We start from the raw sequence: 21,778 nt of genomic DNA, 5'->3' as shown, positions 1-21,778 counted from the left end.
CTCTGCTGAATCACCTCTAAATTATTTACACATTATTCACTTTGTGTGTTTTTAGGAATCCGCTACCTTAGCGCAGCTACTAGCTCTTAGCCAGTTTAGCATGGCGGCTTCTCCTGTCTCTCCCGCACTTTTCTGCTCTGGGTGTGAAATGTTTAGTTATTCCTCGGCCTTCTTTAGCATTAATGGTACTTGTAATAAGTGTAGCTTATTCGTAGCTTTGGAGGCCAGGCTGGGCGAATTGGAGACTCGGCTCCACACCTTGGAAAATCCTTCAGCTAGCCAGGCCCCTGTAGTCGGTGCGGACCAAGGTAGTTTAGCCGCTGTTAGTTCCCCTCCAGCGGATCCCGAGCAGCCAGGAAAGACTGTGAGGAGGAAGCGTAGTACTAAACAGAAGCCCCGTGTACATCGCCAACCCGTTCACATTTCTAACTGTTTTTCCCCACTCTGCAACACACCCGCCGAGGAACCACTCTGGTTATTGGCGACTCTGTTTTGAGAAATGTGAAGTTAGCGACACCAGCAACCATAGTCAATTGTCTTCCGGGGGCCAGAGCAGGCGACATTGAAGGAAATTTGAAACTGCTGGCTAAGGCTAAGCATAAATTTGGTAAGATTGTAATTCACGTCGGCAGTAATGACACCCGGTTACGCCAATTGGAGGTCACTAAAATTAACATTGAATCGGTGTGTAACTTTGCAAAAACAATGTCGGACTCTGTAGTTTTCTCTGGGCCCCTCCCCAATTGGACCGGGAGTGACATGTTTAGCTGCATGTTCTCCCTGAATTGCTGGCTGTCTGAGTGGTGTCCAGAAAATGAGGTGGGCTTCATAGATAAATGGCAAGGCTTCTGGGGAAAACCTGGTCTTGTTAGGAGAGACGGCATCCATCCCACTTTGGATGGAGCAGCTCTCATTTCTAGAAATCTGGCCAATTTTATTAAATCCTCCAAACTGTGACTATCCAGGGTTGGGACCAGGAAGCAGCGTTGTAGTCTTACACACCTCTCTGCAGCTTCTCTCCCCCTGCCATCCCCTCATTACCCCATCCCCGTAGAGACGGTGCCTGCTCCCAGACCACCAATAACCAGCAAAAATCTATTTAAGCATAAAAATTCAAAAAGAAAAAATAATATAGCACCTTCAACTGCACCACAGACTAAAACAGTTAAATGTGGTCTATTAAACATTAGATCTCTCTCTTCTAAGTCCCTGTTCGTAAATGATAAAATAATTGATCAACATATTGATTTATTCTGCCTTACAGAAACCTGGTTACAGCAGGATGAATATGTTAGTTTAAATGAGTCAACACCCCCGAGTCACACTAACTGCCAGAACGCTCGTAGCACGGGCCGAGGCAGAGGATTAGCAGCAATCTTCCACTCCATCTTATTAATTAATCAAAAACCCAGACAGAGCTTTAATTCATTTGAAAGCTTGACTCTTAGTCTTGTCCATCCAAATTGGAAGTCCCAAAAAACAGTTTTATTTGTTGTTATCTATCGTCCTCCTGGTCGTTACTGTGAGTTTCTCTGTGAATTTTCGGACCTTTTGTCTGACTTAGTGCTTAGCTCAGATAAGATAATTATAGTGGGCGATTTTAACATCCACACAGATGCTGAGAATGACAGCCTCAACACTGCATTTAATCTATTGTTAGACTCGATTGGCTTTGCTCAAAATGTAAATGAGTCCACCCACCACTTTAATCATACCTTAGATCTTGTTCTGACTTATGGTATGGAAATTGAAGACTTAACAGTATTCCCTGAAAACCCCCTTCTGTCTGATCATTTCTTAATAACATTTACATTTACTCTGATGGACTACCCAGCAGTGGGGAATAAGTTTCATTACAGTAGAAGTCTTTCAGATGCTGTAGCTCCTCTGCAAAAGAGAGCCTTAAATCAGAAGCACCTGACTCCGTGGTATAACTCGGTGAGCAGGCGACATTGAAGGAAATTTGAAACTGCTGGCTAAGGCTAAGCATAAATTTGGTAAGATTGTAATTCACGTCGGCAGTAATGACACCCGGTTACGCCAATTGGAGGTCACTAAAATTAACATTGAATCGGTGTGTAACTTTGCAAAAACAATGTCGGACTCTGTAGTTTTCTCTGGGCCCCTCCCCAATTGGACCGGGAGTGACATGTTTAGCTGCATGTTCTCCCTGAATTGCTGGCTGTCTGAGTGGTGTCCAGAAAATGAGGTGGGCTTCATAGATAAATGGCAAGGCTTCTGGGGAAAACCTGGTCTTGTTAGGAGAGACGGCATCCATCCCACTTTGGATGGAGCAGCTCTCATTTCTAGAAATCTGGCCAATTTTATTAAATCCTCCAAACTGTGACTATCCAGGGTTGGGACCAGGAAGCAGCGTTGTAGTCTTACACACCTCTCTGCAGCTTCTCTCCCCCTGCCATCCCCTCATTACCCCATCCCCGTAGAGACGGTGCCTGCTCCCAGACCACCAATAACCAGCAAAAATCTATTTAAGCATAAAAATTCAAAAAGAAAAAATAATATAGCACCTTCAACTGCACCACAGACTAAAACAGTTAAATGTGGTCTATTAAACATTAGATCTCTCTCTTCTAAGTCCCTGTTCGTAAATGATAAAATAATTGATCAACATATTGATTTATTCTGCCTTACAGAAACCTGGTTACAGCAGGATGAATATGTTAGTTTAAATGAGTCAACACCCCCGAGTCACACTAACTGCCAGAACGCTCATAGCACGGGCCGAGGCAGAGGATTAGCAGCAATCTTCCACTCCATCTTATTAATTAATCAAAAACCCAGACAGAGCTTTAATTCATTTGAAAGCTTGACTCTTAGTCTTGTCCATCCAAATTGGAAGTCCCAAAAAACAGTTTTATTTGTTGTTATCTATCGTCCTCCTGGTCGTTACTGTGAGTTTCTCTGTGAATTTTCGGACCTTTTGTCTGACTGAGTGCTTAGCTCAGATAAGATAATTATAGTGGGCGATTTTAACATCCACACAGATGCTGAGAATGACAGCCTCAACACTGCATTTAATCTATTGTTAGACTCGATTGGCTTTGCTCAAAATGTAAATGAGTCCACCCACCACTTTAATCATACCTTAGATCTTGTTCTGACTTATGGTATGGAAATTGAAGACTTAACAGTATTCCCTGAAAACCCCCTTCTGTCTGATCATTTCTTAATAACATTTACATTTACTCTGATGGACTACCCAGCAGTGGGGAATAAGTTTCATTACAGTAGAAGTCTTTCAGATGCTGTAGCTCCTCTGCAAAAGAGAGCCTTAAATCAGAAGCACCTGACTCCGTGGTATAACTCACAAACTCGCAGCTTAAAGCAGATAAGCCGTAGGTTGGAGAGGAAATGGCGTCTCACTAATTTAGAAGATCTTCACTTTGCCTGGAAAAAGAGTCTGTTGCTCTATAAAAAAGCCCTCCGTAAAGCTAGGACATCTTACTACTCATCACTAATTGAAGAACATAAGAACAACCCCAGGTTTCTTTTCAGCACTGTAGCCAGGCTGACAAAGAGTCAGAGCTCTATTGAGCCGAGTATTCCTTTAACTTTAACTAGTAATGACTTCATGACTTTCTTTGCTAATAAAATTTTAACTATTAGAGAAAAAATTACTCATAACCATCCCAAAGACATATCGTTCGCTTTGGCTGCTTTCAGTGATGCCGGTATTTGGTTAGACTCTTTCTCTCTGATTGTTCTGTCTGAGTTATTTTCATTAGTTACTTCCTCCAAACCATCAACATGTCTATTAGACCCGATTCCTACCAGGCTGCTCAAGGAAGCCCTACCATTAATTAATACTTCGATCTTAAATATGATCAAGCTATCTTTATTAGTTGGCTATGTACCACAGGCTTTTAAGGTGGCAGTAATTAAACCATTACTTAAAAAGCCATCACTTGACCCAGCTATCTTAGCTAATTATAGGCCAATCTCCAACCTTCCTTTTCTCTCAAAAATTCTTGAAAGGGTAGTTGTAAAACAGCTAACTGATCATCTGCAGAGGAATGGTCTATTTGAAGAGTTTCAGTCAGGGTTTAGAATTCATCATAGTACAGAAACAGCATTAGTGAAGGTTACAAATGATCTTCTTATGGCCTCAGACAGTGGACTCATCTCTGTGCTTGTTCTGTTAGACCTCAGTGCTGCTTTTGATACTGTTGACCATAAAATTTTATTACAGAGATTAGAGCATGCCGTAGGTATTAAAGGCACTGTGCTGCTGTGGTTTGAATCATATTTATCTAATAGATTACAATTTGTTCATGTAAATGGGGAATCTTCTTCACAGACTAAGGTTAATTATGGAGTTCCACAAGGTTCTGTGCTAGGACCAATTTTATTCACTTTATACATGCTTCCCTTAGGCAGTATTATTACACAACATTGCTTAAATTTTCATTGTTACGCAGATGATACCCAGCTTTATCTATCCATGAAGCCAGAGGACACACACCAATTAGCTAAACTGCAGGACTGTCTTACAGACATAACAACATGGATTACCTCTAATTTCCTGCTTTTAAACTCAGATAAAACTGAAGTTATTGTACTTGGCCCCACAAATCTTAGAAACATGGTGTCTAACCAGATCCTTACTCTGGATGGCATTACCCTGACCTCTAGTAATACTGTGAGAAATCTTGGAGTCATTTTTGATCAGGATATGTCATTCAAAGCGCATATTAAACAAATATGTAGGACTGCTTTTTTGCATTTACGCAATATCTCTAAAATCAGAAAGGTCTTGTCTCAGAGTGATGCTGAAAAACTAATTCATGCATTTATTTCCTCTAGGCTGGACTATTGTAATTCATTATTATCAGGTTGTCCTAAAAGTTCCCTAAAAAGCCTTCAGTTGTATTGACAGTGACTAGAAGGAGAGAGCATATTTCACCCATATTGGCTTCCTGTTAATTCTAGAATAGAATTTAAAATTCTTCTTCTTACTTATAAGGTTTTGAATAATCAGGTCCCATTTTATCTTAGGGACCTCATATTACCATATCACCCCAATAGAGCGCTTCGCTCTCAGACTGCAGGCTTACTTGTAGTTCCTAGGGTTTGTAAGAGTAGAATGGGAGGCAGAGCCTTCAGCTTTCAGGCTCCTCTCGTCTGGAACCAGCTCCCAATTCGGATCAGGAAGACAGACACCCTCTCTACTTTTAGATTAGGCTTAAAACTTTCCTTTTTGCTAAAGCTTATAGTTAGGACTGGATCAGGTGACCCTGAACCATCCCTTAGTTATGCTGCTATAGACTTAGACTGCTGGGGGGTTCCCATGATGCACTGAGTGTTTCTTTCTCTTTTTGCTCTGTATGCACCACTCTGCATTTAATCATTAGTGATTGATCTCCGCTCCCCTCCACAGCATGTCTTTTTCCTGGTTCTCTCCCTCAGCGCCAACCAGTCCCAGCAGAAGACTGCCCCTCCCTGAGCCTGGTTCTGCTGGAGGTTTCTTCCTGTTAAAAGGGAGTTTTTCCTTCCCACTGTCGCCAAGTGCTTGCTCACAGGGGGTTGTTTTGACCGTTGGGGTTTTTCCGTAATTATTGTATGGCTTTGCCTTACAATATAAAGCGCCTTGGGGCAACTGTTTGTTGTGATTTGGCGCTATATAAATAAAATTGATTTTATTTGATTTGATTTGATTCTTGCAAATAAATTAGCTTCACACAGGTGTCTTCTAACTATCACAGTACTTACACGTAACTCCAGACTGTCTTTGATCATCCTAGAGCTGATCAATGGGTGAGCCTTTGCCATTCTGGTTATTCTATCCATTTTGATGGTTGTTTTCCATTTTCTTCCACGCGTCTCTGGTTTTTTTGTCCATTTTAAAGCATTGGAGATCATTGTAGATGAACAGCCTATAATTTTTTGCACCTGCTTATAAGTTTTCCCCTCTCCAATCAACTTTTTAATCAAACTACGCTGTTCTTCTGAACAATGTCTTGAACGTCCCATTTTCCTCAGGCTTTCAAAGAGAAAAAAGCATGTTCAACAGGTCCTGGCTTCATCCTTACATAGGGGACATCTGATTCACACCTGTTTGTTCCACAAAACTGACGAACTCACTGACTGAATGCCACACTACTATTATTGTGAACACCCCCTTTTCTACTTTTTTTTTTTTACTAATACCCAATTTCATAGCCTTAAGAGTGTGCATATCATGAATGCTTGGTCTTGTTGGATTTGTGAGAATCTACTGAATCTACTGGTACCTTGTTTCCCATGTAACAATAAGAAATATACTCAAAACCTGGATTAATCTTTTTAGTCACATAGCACTATTATTATTCTGAACACTACTGTATCAAGTATACTGTATATTTAGAACAAAAAAATTAAGCATATTTTTCTGAATTAATTGAGAATTGAATTTTCAGTTTGCAGATCAGCAGTTATTGATGGTATCTAAAAATTTTACTCCACAGCAACTAGTTTTCTTCTGGGTCATTTTCTTTAAAGCTTTAGACATTTTTAAAAACATATTTTATCTGAGAAGCCATAATTTGACTTTAAGATCTTCAGAAAATACAACTCCTACAGCCACAAGGTTTGTTGGAGACACAGAGGAATTGCCAGCAGGATCAAAATCAGAATCAGAATAAAGGATAAAGGATTATTAACTGGGCAAGAGGTCTGTACGAGGAAATATCAGACCAAGGTGTTGACAGTATGGACAGCAAGATCTGTGCAAAAAACACAGAGATTTGATATCCCTGTACAGACCGAGCAAGCGAGGTCAATAATTTGTTTATTATATGGCTGTTGTGCAGCGCAGTCTTGTTAAATGTGGGCACTAAAACGGTAAAATATGATGCATATGACATAATGTCTCAGCTTCTGGGGACAGAAACATGGCACTTTCTCAGGGTTTTTGGGCAAAGTACAGGTAAACAAAGTGAAAATGAAAAGAAAAAGTGACAATGCGGTGGAAAGTGGACATGTGTTGCAGTTTGTTTATAACCCAGAGCTTAAACGTGTCGAGGCGGTCGTGCAGGCCAGAGAACACAGCTACTCTGGTTAGCTGTTTAGACTAACTCTTACTGACACGACCTCTCCCATTTGCCTCATCTTCCCTTCTCCAAAAAATGCTACTTTTGAGAATGCTTCGGTGATTGCAGCCAAAAACAAAACAGTATACACCATTTTCCCGTTGGAATTGACACTGTGGCAAATATAGAATATAAATGATCAGATGGAAAGTATAGATTTATTTGTTGTTATGGTGTTAAAAATGTTAATAACCGGGGGCGCATACGCACGGGGTTGATGACGGGAAAAAAACACAGTCTACCCACTTCAAAAATGTAGACTACACCACTGGGTCCAGTCCAATTGAGATCTTAATAATTATTCAATATTTAAACTTGCTACACCTTATTTTGCCACTGTGTGCAGCAAAGTTAACAGCAAGTAGCAAATTATCATTTTTTTTATTCACCTTACACGGGTAAAGGTAACTTCCAGTCATTTCAAAGCTCATGTATGCGCACATGCACGTCCTACTGCACATGCTGTTAAAAGGTAAATAAAATATTGTTTATGACTGACTGATTGAGTGATTGAGATTATTCTCCAACATCAATATAAACATACATAAGTGAATATATCAGTGATACACAGATAACACAATAAAGCATAAACAATAAATGCTCATTTCCATTGTAGTCCTTGTGAAATTATCATGTGACAAAATAGAGGGGATTGATTGAACATCGACAAATTATAAATAAGAAAATAGGATCTTAATAATTAATGTAAATAACTATATATTAGAGCTGGGCAACGATTAAAAATCTTCATTGCAATTAATCGCATGATTTCCATGATTAATCATGATTATCGCATTGTTATACGCAAAAAACAAAAATGAATTCAAAAGTAGTGTACATCACAATTTTATTTTAAATGTTCTGCCATATGAACAAAAGCGTGGGTGGCACAAGCCATTTGTCATAGCACCCCTACAGCACCCCCAAGAAAGTAATTCCTCATTTATTATTGTAATTTCATGCCATGTTTTACATCCCATCCATGCTATACAGTCTTTTTCGTTGTCATTTTCAAAATGTGGTCCATTCAAGAAATATCTCCGTTCTCACAGATCCAGTGAAACCACATGAAAATGCTGTAGTACATATGCCAGGCCTGCATGTAGCACTGTAACACTTCTACAAAAAATGGAGAAGACGTGGAGCTAACAACGAAAGCTAGAACTTTAGAAGCCGGCCTACGGATTAAATAAAGTCTTTTAATCTGGCCTGTTCCCAGGATTCATCATCATAGGTGAAAACTGTTCTCCACATGACACCCTTGTTTTGGAAGATGATGTCTGAAAATTAATTCCTGATGATGGAAGTTACTTGTTATGGGTTTTTAAAGGGGTTTTTAAGAAGTTCCTCAGTGACTGTCTGCTCTGGGTGAGTTTCTCAACCTGCTTTGTCCCACCACCAAGAAGGAAAAATAAAAGCTAAATTACACTTTAAAATTACCCAGTGATTTCCAGTACTCCCCAGTGAGAGCAACAGCAGTGCACGTTGTAAAGTTGTGGCTTTTCCAGTCCTCTCCTCTATGGTGCATTGTGAGGGAATGTCATACGTGCCGTCATTTGTTGCGATTCTCAGAATGTTTCTCAGACCGACGTCTTCCACAAAACTCATCGGCCTGCAGTCTGTAGCAATCCATTTCGCTGTCACATTTGCCAGCTTCTCTTGACTTTGTTTATCAATAGTTCTCCCACACACTGCATCTAATGTAGCCTGCCAAAGCCTTGCGCCGAAGTGTGTTTCATTGAATGATTTGCTGGTATCAGCTGTGTGTGCTGCATTTAGGTGATATTTAAGACTCGAAGTACTCCATTAATTAATTAATGCATTAACTCGATAATAACACGTTAACTTACCCAGCCCTTTTAAATATATATATATATATGTGTGTGTGTGTGTGTGTGTGTGTGTGTGTGTGTGTGTGTGTGTGTATATATATATCACACACACACATTGCAGAGGAATACCAATTAAACAACTGCATATTATAAAGAAGACAGTGCTCATCCAAGGATATTTTAGCATTGCGTTATTTTTTAATTTGTCATTTGTCAGATGCTTACCTGTAGCAGTTGTTGTTGTAGGTATTGTAGCTGCCAAGCACAATTAAAGCACCCCCACATAAACTGTATGAGAAGAAGATCTGAGCCCCGGCCTCCATCCAAACCTGTTCCAACAGACAAGTACTGAGTACATTTTCCAGCTGTAGTACAAACTACAGTTATGATGTCAAGCTCAAATGCCCTCCCAGAAAGACAACTTGAAAAGCTCAATAACGAAAACAACATAGAAAAACAAACAACCAAATATATGGTACATTCTGACGAAATAAAATGTGTTGACATTAGGACAAAACTTTCTTCAGTGATTGCAGTGTCCTTAGGTTCATACAGAACAGCATTTTTTTGGAGTTTGAAGAGGGAGACTAGTATGATAGGCAGAGGCTTTACCATCTGACAATTTTTTCTTTACCTGAGGAAATATATAATTTTATGTATTTTTTGCTTTGCACTTTGGGAGATAGCTGCCTCTCCAGTAGCACTCCAGTTTTATATATTTTTCAGCTCTTTTTCCTTTCCTTTCTAGCGTTCTGCTCTTCTCCTGAAGACATTGTGTACTTTATACATATCCCATGTGTTGTGTGTTGGGGGGTGTGGCTGGATGTTTTGGTGTTCTTTTCTTTTCTTTGCTCCTCAGGTGGCATGGAAACTGATTTGTCTGTGGAGAAGGTGCTGGCTGAAGAATCCTTACCCTCATCAACATCATGTGAAGCACCTGTGACTGGTGCCCACATGCAACCTTAAAGACTTTCAGCTGAAGCAGATAATTGGATGGCGTTCTGCTTTTAAGGCATGTGTGATTCAAGCAGAACTGCCGGGAACTCTACCTTGTGATGTTCGTTTGTGAGACGCTGAGGACCGCACCTGGGTTTGACACATCGAGCCGTGAAGCAAGGAAGGGTGAGGACACATGCTGTCAGCACACATCAAAGGTAATTAAGTATTTGACTAATTGTTGATAGTAACTTGGTGTTTTGTTACACAGTATACTTGAATTGTGATGAGAATTGTGCAGCTTGCTTCTCACTGCTCTGGCGTGCAGGATAAGTGATCCTCCACCTGTTGTGAGAAGCTGCTCATTTGCATAAAGATAAAAAGTACAGACCTGAATGTGTTGCTGATAGCGTGTGTCTTTTGAAAGACATTGTTGTAACTGCTGACTTACCTCACATCTTCTTTGCTTCACAGAGAGTCAGTTTGTCGTGTCCACCTGGGGGGTGTTTGTCTGGTGGTAGTGGGTCCAGGAGCGCTGGACTTCTCTCCTTGCGGGCGCTGGAGAGCGTGCCAACAGTCACTCCTCCAGAAGGATGTTGGTTTTGGTTTTGTACATTTTATTTAGGCACAGGTGAAAAATAAATTGTTTTTGTTGTTGGAACCGCTTTCTGGTTATTTTTAGCGCTGGGTTCTGTCTGACGCAGGTTCGCTCCTCAACCCGCGTCGACACATAACACCATGGATATTTTTAACTTTTCAACGCTACCAGGAGCCAACTATTTCACTTATTCAAGTATTTAAATGTGGGTTTCCTCCCACATTTAAACAGATGACTGCTTGAGAGAAGCAAAAAACAGCTACAGGAGGAAGGTGGAGCAGAAGCTGAAATAAAATAACATGAAGGAGGTCTGGGAAGGTGTGAAAACTATCACAGGCCATAAAGCCGCGGTCCCACCAAATAATGAAGGATGAAGAAGGAGCCATGCTACGGTGATGGCATCCTCTGTGGATCTGTTCCCATGGTATGCGAACTGGTGAGGGTCAAAGTCTGGAGGAAGATAGACTTTGATGTGCTGGAGAACTAGACTCTCGAAGCACTTCATGACTACCGGAGTAAGGGCCACCAGACGGTAGTCATTCAGGCTGGTGATGGGAGACTTCTTCGGCACAGGGATTACTGTGGTTGCTCTGAGGCAGGACGGGATAACTGCGGAACACCTTGCCAGGTACTCCGTCTGGGCCGGCAGCTTTCTTAGGATTCACTGCCAGGAGCACCTGTCTGACCTCATGCTCCTGTACAGTGAGTGGAGTGGAGCAGGAGAGCAGTGGGGGTGGGGGCAGAGCTTTAGCAGATGAGTGCTGCTGGGATGTATCAAAATGGGCAAAGAAGCAATTTAGCTCCTCTGCCAGTGGCGCACTCAGGTGTCCTGATGACACATCACAGTCCATGAAGTTTGTGATGTCTTTTATGCCCCGACACACCTCCCGTGTGTTGTTGCTGGCCAGGTGGGACTCTATGCACAACCTGTGGTCCTCTTTGGCCCTTCTCACTCCTCTTTTCAGGTTAGCTTGAGCAGCGCTGTACAGAGCTCTGTCGCCAGACCTGAAGGCTGCGTCACTGGCCCTGAGGAGTGTGCGGACTTGGCTAGTCATCCAGGGTTTCTAGTTTGGGAAGACCCGGATGCTTTTGTCCACAGTCACATTCCTGACACAGAACTGGATATAGTCCAGTCCAGTTCCTGATGTTCGAATAAGTCCCAGTCCATCTGTTCAAAGCAGTCCTGCAACTGGGAGAGTGCATTTTTGGGCCAGGTTGTAACAGTCTTTGTAGTCTGTCTGGCACTGCATCTGAGGGGGGTGTAGGCTGGGGAAAGCAGGAAGGAAAGATGGTCTGACTGGCCGAGGTGGGGGAGTCTCTGGAAGACTCCATGCATTGTTCCAGTTCCTAAGAAGAACTGGCCCAGCAAGCTGAATGACTTCCGACCAGCGGCACTCTCATCACTTCACACCTGGTGAATACGCTGGAGCGGCTCTTCCTTTCTCAAATCTCAGGTGCAACATGCCCAGGACTGTCTGCAGTTTGCATGTCGGGCAGGTGTTGGTGTGGAGGATGCCATCCTCTACCTGCTGCACTGAGTCCACTCCCACCTAGGTAAGAAAAAGAGCATTGTGAGGATTCCCTTCCTGGACTTTTCAAGTGTCTTCAACACCATCCAGCCCCTTGTGCTTCAGGAAAAACTGAACAGGATGCAAGTGGTCTGCCTGGTCACTTGGATCTCCAGCTACCTCACAGGCCGCAGTATGCCTGGCTGAGGGACACCACGTCTTACACTGTGAGCAGTACCACCGGAGCAACCCAGGGCATTGTCAAATATAAGGAAGTTGGGTGAAAAGTCTATTAGTCTGAAGAACTGCTCAAGCTGGAAAATAAATGTGAGCACTTGGAGTCCAAAGCTCGCTATCATAACACTGGGACTATTCATGCCCTTGAAAATGACGTCAACCACCACTAACGACTCTAAACTTCTGATGGAAGCTTTTGGATTTGAGAAGGAGCCACTTGTGGACAAACCTCACAGAGCTCTGATGACAGAATGAAACACCGGTGACTGTCTTCTTCCTGCAGTGGTGAAGCTCCTCTACTACACCGGCTGTGTCATCCTCAGAAAGACTGGAGCGTTACAACAGATGAAGATGAGGAACTTGATCATCTCCATCTTTCCAGATCACACGACAAAGACAGCACGGGCCCATGCTGTATTCAAGAATGCACGTCATCATCTACAGGAAATCAAGGGCCTCAAGTTCAGTCCCGTGTTAATTTTGTCACCTGCGTTTTCAGTTTTGTCAAAAGTTCTTTTTTGGTCATTCACATACCATTTTTATTTAGTCATATTTTAGTCCTATCAAATATAATCTGGCATTCGGTTTTCTTATAAATCCACAGAGCTGTAGGGGGGCAGGTCTTTTCAAATTAAACTTTTGTTGTTGAAGCTTTTGTTGAGCTATTTTACTTCAGGATTGGCTGGAAATGTATTAAAGCAAAACAGAATAAAATAAAATGAGTAACTCAAGACTCAAGGATCACATCTCTCGGCTGGCTTGGGAACGCCTTGGGGTTCCCCCGGAGGAGCTGGGGGAGGTGTGTGTGGATCGGGAGGTCTGGGCGGCTTTGCTTGAGCTGCTGCCCCCGCGACCTGACTCCGGATAAAGCCGAAGAAAATTGATGGATGGATGGATGGAGTAACTCAAGACTTGTAATGTTTTTATGTATTGTAAGAGCCACAACTTGAGCCAGTTTAATTTACATATGATGCACACTTCATGTTTCATGAATTAGTTTTATATAACAGCTGAGTGGATTCTTGTCATTTGATTGGTGCTTTGTGTGTCACATGACATGGATTAATTCATCCCATTTGTGTTGCATTGCACTTAGAGTGCGGCTTGGTTCCATTTAGAGTGCAAATTTGGTTCCATAAGTTTGGTACCACTGCACTCTCACGTGCACATGCACAGGCAAGCGCGCACGTCCTCGTACATCTGGAGGAACCCACTGTCCAACAGATCTGCAATTCACACCTCTGGCAGAGCTTCTCAAGCATCCTCTGATTGAAGAGGAACAATGCCAGTTCCGTCCTGGTCGTGCAACAACCGACCACCTCTTTAGTCTCTCAAGGATCCTGGAGGGTGCCTGGGAGTATGTCCACCCAGTCTACATGTGTTTTGTGGACTTGGAGAAGGCGTATGATCGGGTACCCCGGGAGATACTGTGGGAGGTGCTGTGGGAGTATGGAGTGAGGGGGTTCCTTCTCAGGGCCATCCAATCTCTGTACTCGCAAAGCGAGAGCTGTGTTCAGGTGCTCAGCAGTAAGTTGGACTCGTTTCTGGTGGAGGTTGGCCTCCACCAGGGCTGCGCCTTGTCACCAATCCTATTTCTGATATTCACAGACAGGATATCGAGGCACAGTCGGGGGGAGGAGGGTTTCCAGTTTGGTGGGCTCAGGGTCTCATCACTGCTTTTTGCAGATCATGTAGTCATGTTGGCTTCATCGGCCGGTGACCTCCAGCACTCACTGGATCAGTTCACAGCCGAGTGTGAAGCATCTGGGATGAGGACCAGCACCTCTAAATCTCAGGCCATGGTTCTCAGCAGGAAACCGATGAATTGCCTACTCCAGGTAGGGAATACGGCCTTGCCCCAAGTGAAGGAGTTCAAGTACCTCGGCGTCTTGTTCACGAGTGAGGGGGACGATGGAGTGTGAGATTGGCTGGAGAGTCAGCGCAGCAGGGGCAGTATTGCATTCGCTCTACTGCACTGTTGTGACAAAAAGGGAGCTGACCCAAAAGGCAAAGCTCTCGATCTACTGGTCAATCTTCGTTCCTACTCTCACCTATGGTCATGAGTGTTGGGTCATGACCGAAAGAAAGAGATCGCGGGTACAAGCAGCCGAAATGGGCTTCCTGAGGAGGGTGGCTGGTGTTCCCCAGTCAGAGGTGGTCAGTGTGGCCTGGGAAAGGGAAGTCTGGGGCCCCCTGCTGGAGCTGTTGCCCCTGTGACGCGAACCCAGAAAAGCGGTTTAAGATGAGTGAGTGATGAGTGTCTTCATTTTGTGGTCCACTCTTAACTCTTTGAGATTATAAACAATAACAATTTTTTTACTCCATTTTGGAACAACGCTGTAACAGAACAAAATGTGGAAAAAGTAAAGTACTGTGAATACTTTGATTCATTGTGAATGAGCATTCTTAAGAGTGAATGCTTTTCTCTGAGCCTACGGACTTTATTACTTAAACAGAATGATCTAACACTCAAATTTAGTCCACCAGGATTTGGTATCTAGGGATTAATGAGATCTGTCCTTCATCTCCGTGTTCTGCTAACTTCTCTTCTCTGGCGACCTGGTTTAAAGCAAATTTTGAGAGGCAGAATTTGCTTCTATCATTGATAGGTAGAATTAATGCAGGAAAAACAATGTTTTGCCTAGATTTCTATTTTTGTTGGTTTGTTTGTTTGAATGTATCCCTTTGTTTTGCCAAAGGATTTTGTTCAAATCTGGAACAAATTGTGACCACCGATGTGAGATGGTCACAATTTGGAATGTAAGGTTGAGAACAGAGTGGGACTAATTGGTAGATGAAGTTGTGAGCTGGTACAGAGCTGCTTTACAAAGCATAAATACCAGGAAAAGTGTGCGTGTGTGTGTGTGATGTACATCACAGAATTGTGAACAAGTTCAAGGAAAATTATCATAAGGATCATACTTTGGTATTTGAGATAAGCTATGATGGGGCAATAAAGTACAAGCTTGTTGGGGTTAACCAGCCCATAGATCTCCAACCGGAAACCCCTACTTTATAGTCCATCGCTGTGGTACTACCTGAGGGTCTATCAGACGCGATGGTTCCGGAAGAAGATAAAACTTCACTCCCTGTAGAGCTCCAGGAAGCGAAAGTCCACGGATCAACAAGATGAACAACATTATATAGGGAAAGGTAGCAGTGAAATAAACCACCTAGGAAAAATGACAGACATAATCAAAAAAGTACTATGCAAATCTTGTTTTAACTTCAATTTTATGGTTCTCTAACGTGTTGACTACCCGTCACTACGTGATGATAAAGGCTACTGTTGGTCATAACTATTAAAAAGAGAAAGGGAATGAATATTATCATGTTAAAGCCTCTTTAGAATATTTTTTGTTACATTGTCTTTCACAGAAAGGATGTCAGCAACTCTTTGTCACTTCTTGGATCAACTTTTTCTTTCCTCAGTTTGGATGCCCTTTTTCTTTAATCCTGCAAGAGGTATTCTTATCCTTCACCAGTTTGTGAATATACCATTTTCTGCCAAAGGTACATGACATTATTTATTATAACTTTGGTGAATGATCCTGTAAGAGGGATATGTCAGTCAAAATGGTGAAATTCGGTGAGACTTGAAGTATCTGACATTTTGCAATCTAAGTACAGCTGTTAAAATAAGTATTCACACATCACCATTTTTCTCAGTAAATATATTTCTAAAGGTGCTATTGAAAAGGAAATTTTCACCAGATGTCAGTAACAACCCAAGGAATCCATAGATGCAAAGAAACCAAAACAAATAAGTACATACCTTAAGTTATGTGTAATGAAATGGAAAGACACAGGGGGAAAATGTTGAGTTTGGTCAGGGCTCGGGTCATTTAGTTGCCTCTGTGTCTTTTAAGTGTGTCCCGTCACCCGTCATTCAGCTGTCTGAGTTTGTATCCTCTGTCTTGGGTGTGTGACCATGTGCATAGTCTTGTCAAGATTTTCAACACAGATACATATTAGGCCATTAGACCACCCTTTGGAGGTGATCTGTATCCAGATTCTGGATCAAGATTTCTTGTTATATAGGCTTTAAAGGATTATGTCCAAACTATTTAACGGATTCTCACCAAATTTGCACCACTGATACATATTACGCCATGGAAGACTCCATTAAATTTTGGAGGTGATCCGGATCTGAATCTGGATTCTAGATCAAGATTTGAAAGATTATGTCAAAACTACTTCACGGATTCTCACTAGATTTGCACCACAGATAGATATTGGGGCATTGAAGACTCCACTGAATTTTGGAGGTGATCCAGATTGGTGGACATCAGAAATCTCTGATTGCTTTTGTTTATGGTGTCTTTTTTCCTGGTTGAAATGCAAATATAAATGAAGTAATCTACCAGACTTAAAAATGTACACATTACTTTTCATGCTACTTTGTTTAAAAACAAATGCCCAAGGTTCATTATCATGTTAATCAAGATAATCAGAAATTAATAACTGAAGTAAAAAAACACAAAAGGATTTTCTTTAATAAACTGCTTTGTATAAATTAGCAGTTCTGATGCTCCTGACACACGTCTACACCGTTCTGTATTTTGGCATGATGTTGTGCTTCTTTTGGCTTTAAAGTAAGGCTGTAGCAATGATTTAAAAAAAATATGGCTTTACTTCAGAAAATTTGGCTCTCAATGTAAACAATGCTGTTTCAGACAGTTAGAAATTTAAAAATCCTCAGGCAGAGGTTGCTCCCAGTCTGCCTATCCTGCAGACCTCGGTGTACGGCTCGCTGCAGGAGAACGTTAGCGGCTGCAGGAGAACTTTTCCCCAGTGCTCAATGCACGGCATGCCACAGGAGAACTTTAGTGGCTGTAGTATAACTTTTCCCCAAAAAACTTTTCCCATAGCCGCGCAGTGATCCCTGGGGATAAAGTTCTCCCCAGTACACACCAGAGAACCTTCGTGCTCTGTCTCTGTGAAGGCTCTCAGTTGTCCAGGTGGTTTGCACAGTAGAGAAGCTTGAATCTTCGACTGGACTGGGTTGCTTGACGCAAGGACTTTTCGCTTCTAATCGCAGAAGCTTCCTCAGCTAAATTAGTCAGCCAAAGAAGTCAGACTACCAGAGCAAGAAATGTTCTTCTCTACAAGAGTCAAGACAGAAGTCAGACTACCAGAGCAAGAAATTTAGCTGAGGAAGCTTCTGCGACCACCATGTGGAGAACACACAAGATTTTGTGAACAAGATCAAGGACCTTCAGCTGGAGGCAGATGAAACAATGGTGTCATTCGATGTGACATCATTGTGCACCTGCATTCCCACTGCTGAGGCCATCACAGCTGTGAGGCAGAGGCTGCTGGAGGACGCGTCTCTACTTGAAAGGACCAAACTTACACCAGACCACATCTGCCTCTTGGAGATCTGTCTTAACACCATGTATTTCCAGTTTAGGGGGAATTGCTACAGGCAGATCCATGGTTGTGTGATGAGGTCTCCAGTATCCCCCAGTGTGGCCAATCTGTACATGGAGCTAGTGGAGCAGAGAGCCTTGGCGTCGTTCACGGGCATCTCTCCGAGTCACTGGTTCAGATATATCGATGACACATGGGTTAAAATCAAGCAACAGGAAGTGGAGGCCTTTACAGAGCACATCAACTCGGTGACTCCAATATCAAGTTCACATGTGAGGATGCCAGAAACAATCATTTAGCCTTCTTGGACTGTGATGTTACAATTAGAGAGAACAGGCAGCTCCAGACGGGTTTACAGAAAACCCACTCACACTGACCAATATCTGCTCTTTGGCTCAAATCACCCCCTTGAACACAAGCTCGGGGTGATCAGGACTCTTCAACACACAGCCCTACAGGTGCCCACAACTACAGAGGGAAGGGCTAAAGAACAACATGTCCGGAAAGCCCTCACAGTATGTGGGTACCCACGACGGTCCCTGGATAAAGTGCAGAAGTCCCAAAGAACAAAGAGACCACACAGACAGGAGACGGAGCCAAGAAGAAGAGGAGTGTTTCTCCCTTATTAAGCAGGAAAAGGGGAAAAACTACAGTGGATCTTCAGACAGCACAAAATCCCAGTTTACTTTAAACCTGTCAACACCTTGAGATAGAAATTAGTTCACCCTAAGGACAGGATCCCATGTTACAAACAGAGCAATGTAGTGTATTCTATCAGATGTCAGGAAAACTGTAACGAACACTAAATAGGTGAGACTAAGCAGCCGTTGCACAAAAGGCTATACCACGACCGCAGAGACGGTTCTGGTAGACATCAGTCTGCAGTTCATCTCCACCTTAAAGACAATAACCACATGTTTGAGGAAAAGGAAGTTAAAATCTTAGCCAGAGAAAAGAAATGGTTTGAGAGGGGAGTGAAGGAAGCACTGTATGTGAAACAGCTGAAACCCACCCTTAACTGGGGAGGGGGTCTGAGACACACGCTTTGTCCCCTGTTTACAATTGGGTACTCAGGTCAAAGGAGTTTCAGTCTTTTGTTCATGGTAATGAGTCATTCATGTCATCAGGAGAGTTGTCAGGAGAGTCGTCAAGAGAGGCGTCAGTCCCATCGTTAGGAGGGACAGGTGCCCTGCCATTAGGAGGGTGCTAACTAGAGCACAATAGGTGCTAATTAGAGCAATTGTTAGTCATTAGCCAATAGCATAATGCCTCTCGATAGGAGGGGTCTGGTTAGGTTTAAAAAGTCCAGCTTTTGCCGGCTTCTGGTTCTTCTCTACAAGAGTCAAGACAGAAGTCAGACTACCAGAGCAAGAAATTTAGCTGAGGAAGCTTCTGTGATTCGAAGCGAAACGTCCTCGCGTCAAGCAACCCAGTCCAGTTGAAGATTCAAGCTTCTCTACTTCGTGCTCTGTCCCACGGAAAAGGCACATTATAAGAAATGGTGACGAAAGAGCTGTCTAAGGACACCAGGGACAAAACTGTAGACCTGCACAAGGCTGGGATGGGCTACACACAGTGCGAAACAATGTAAGATTCTCTGGTAGCGACTTTAATCAGCAGAAATGTGAGTCACAGTTGACATCTTTAAATGGGTTTAACTGAGGTTGATGAAAAAATTATGATTTCTCTGGGTTGGTTGTGGACCTGCTGGTGCTGATTTAGAAGCAGTGGGCTCACAATCAACACAGAAAAATTGTAATTTTCCCGCTGCACACCCTCAGGATCAGCGTAACGGTCCAACAGCAGTGTAATTTTTCAGGCAGCAGCGTAACGGGCCAAAATGTAGTTATATTGCTGCCAAGAACCCTGATCACATTCATGTTGCCTCTTAGTTCCAGGTTTATGTTTCTTATGGTGGTGTCATTCAGGTTTGGGTGTTTCATATATGCAAATGCTTTTATTTTCACAGTTTTCATGACGTCAGTTCACCTGTTATCTCCGTGTGTTACTTTAAGTCCTCTCGTGCTTCACCGTCCTCACACCCGTTTGTAATCAGTTGAGTTTAAGCTGTACCTTTATGTGTTCCTTTTTCCAGTTGATTGCCCTCCATTCCTCATTTCTGTCTTCTGCACTTGTTTACCGGAAGTGTCCACACCCCACTGTAACTTTAGATAGTGTTTTGTTTCCACCGTGTTTGTCTGCTTTTTTATTCAGCCTTTTTATAGTAGTTTTGGATTTTTGTTACTTGGGACTGTGTGCTCACAGTTGTTTATCACTGCCACTTCGAATATTAAAGGATTTTGGTATTTGCATTCAACCCTTTGTGCCCTGGCTGCCATACATCTTGGGGCCCTATTTAGTCTTGTTTGCGGCTTCACCATAAGAAAACAAATTGAACACCCTTAATGAAATGTATTTAATACGAGGTCTGTTAGAAAAGTATCGGACCTTTTTATTTTTTTGCAAAAACCTAATGGATTTGAATCACGTCTGCTTGCATGAGCAAACCTTGAACCTTCGTGCACATGCGTGAACTTTTTTACGCCTGTCGATTGTGTCATTTTCTGGTAAGCAGCCTTTGTGTGAGGACATGTGCAGCGCACTCGGCGGATTTTCATTTCAAGGAAAAAGACGGAACGACTGGAGCAGCGCCACATCAAATTTAGCCAGAAACTGGGCGACAGCCAGGTGGAAACCATTCAGATGATTCAGACGGCTTTCGGTGACTTTTCAGTCATGTGACTATCCGAGAAATTGTGGAAGAGGTGGGCATGTCACAGCTTGTCCTGTGAGACTTCAACACGAAGGCGCTTTTGCTCCGCCGTCAGAAGCAGCATGAATTTCACAGCCACTCTTTTCATGGCCAAATCTTCTGTCTTCTACAGTGGAATGTACCGAAAAAGTGCTGATGTCCACCTCTTCCGCAGTTTCTCAGACAGTCACACGACAGTCCCGTATCACCACAGCGTTCACTTTGGAAATGATCTGGTCATTTCAGCATGTTGATGGCCGACCGGAGCGCGGCTCGCTCTCCACCATTGTGCGGACGTCTTTAAACCGGTTGTACCGCTCCTTAATCTGTGTGATGCCCACATCACCGAAAGCCGTCTGAATCTTCCAAATGGTTTCCACCTGGCTGTCACCCAGTTTCTGGCAAAATTTGATGCTGCGCTGCTCCAGTCGTTCCGTCTTTTTCCTTGAAATGAAAATCCGCCGAGCGCACAACACACGTCCCACACAAAGGCTGCTTACCAGGAAATTACGCAATCAACAGGCGTGAAAAAGTTCACGCATGCGCATGAAGGTTCAAGGTTGGCTCAGGCAAGCACACGTGATTCAAATCCATCAGGTTTTTGCAAAAAATAAAAAGGTCCGATACTTTTCTAACAGACCTCGTACTTCATATAAAAGTCTTTTTCAAGACACTTCCTGTATGAACAAACTTGTCACATGAATTGGATTCAAGTAAAGGCTGGGCTATTTTAGCATCTTTATTTTCAGTCTCTGAAACCACCTGAGAGTTTCCTTGGCTGTTTGTTTGGGATCTTTGTCTTGCTAAAATGTCTACCCTCATTTCATCTTCATCATCCTGGTAGATTTTTATCAAGAATGTCTCTGTACAATTTTCCATTCATCCTTCTTCAATTTTGTGGTGTTTGGCAGTGCTGTATGTTGAAAAACACTCCCACACATGATGCTCCCACCTCCAAACTTCACCTGATCGTGGCCAGTTTATGGTGAAATAACGTTCTTTCCACTTTCAGATTATGGCCCCAACAGAGCTCACTGGAACATTTAGAAATAAATGGTAAATGGACTGCGTTTATACTGCGCTTTTCCATCTGCATCAGATGCCCAAAGCGCTTTACAATTATGCCTCACATTCACCCCGATGTGAGGGTGCTGCCATACAAGGTGCTCACTACACACCGGGAGCAATAGGGGTTTAAAGACCTTTCCCAAGGGCCTTTAGTGATTTTCCAGTCAGGCGGGATTTGAACCAAGGATCTTCTGGTCTCAAGCCCAACACCTTAACCACTAGACCATCAATTTACCTTTATAAAGTGTCAAAACAGTTGTTTATTATAGTTTGCTGTGTGTTTTGAATAAACTTTTGTGGAAAATTATTTTTCGCTTTATTTTTTCCTTGCCTATTTTTGATTGTAAACCTTTATTACACTTATAAAACACAACAAAAACATATGT

At 42.6% G+C, this 21,778-nt stretch overlaps 1 protein-coding gene across 1 annotated transcript in view; it reads right to left on the bottom strand.

Annotated features, from left to right (window-relative positions):
* LOC117508271 (sodium- and chloride-dependent GABA transporter 2-like) overlaps nt 1-21,778 on the bottom strand; it is a 121,175-nt gene that overhangs the window by 47,676 nt on the left and 51,721 nt on the right. Inside the window, exons 6-7 of the mRNA XM_034167955.1 lie at nt 15,238-15,372; nt 9,146-9,249 (exon numbers count right to left, since the gene is read on the bottom strand). Of these exons, the coding sequence (XP_034023846.1) occupies nt 9,146-9,249; nt 15,238-15,372 (239 nt within the window). The remainder of the gene's footprint in view (nt 1-9,145; nt 9,250-15,237; nt 15,373-21,778) is intronic.

Source organism: Thalassophryne amazonica, chromosome 4 (assembly GCF_902500255.1).
Source record: "Thalassophryne amazonica chromosome 4, fThaAma1.1, whole genome shotgun sequence".
NCBI lineage: Eukaryota > Metazoa > Chordata > Actinopteri > Batrachoidiformes > Batrachoididae > Thalassophryne > Thalassophryne amazonica.
The sequence above is the reverse complement of the archived record's forward strand: the minus strand, read 5'-3'. Positions and strand labels throughout refer to the sequence as shown.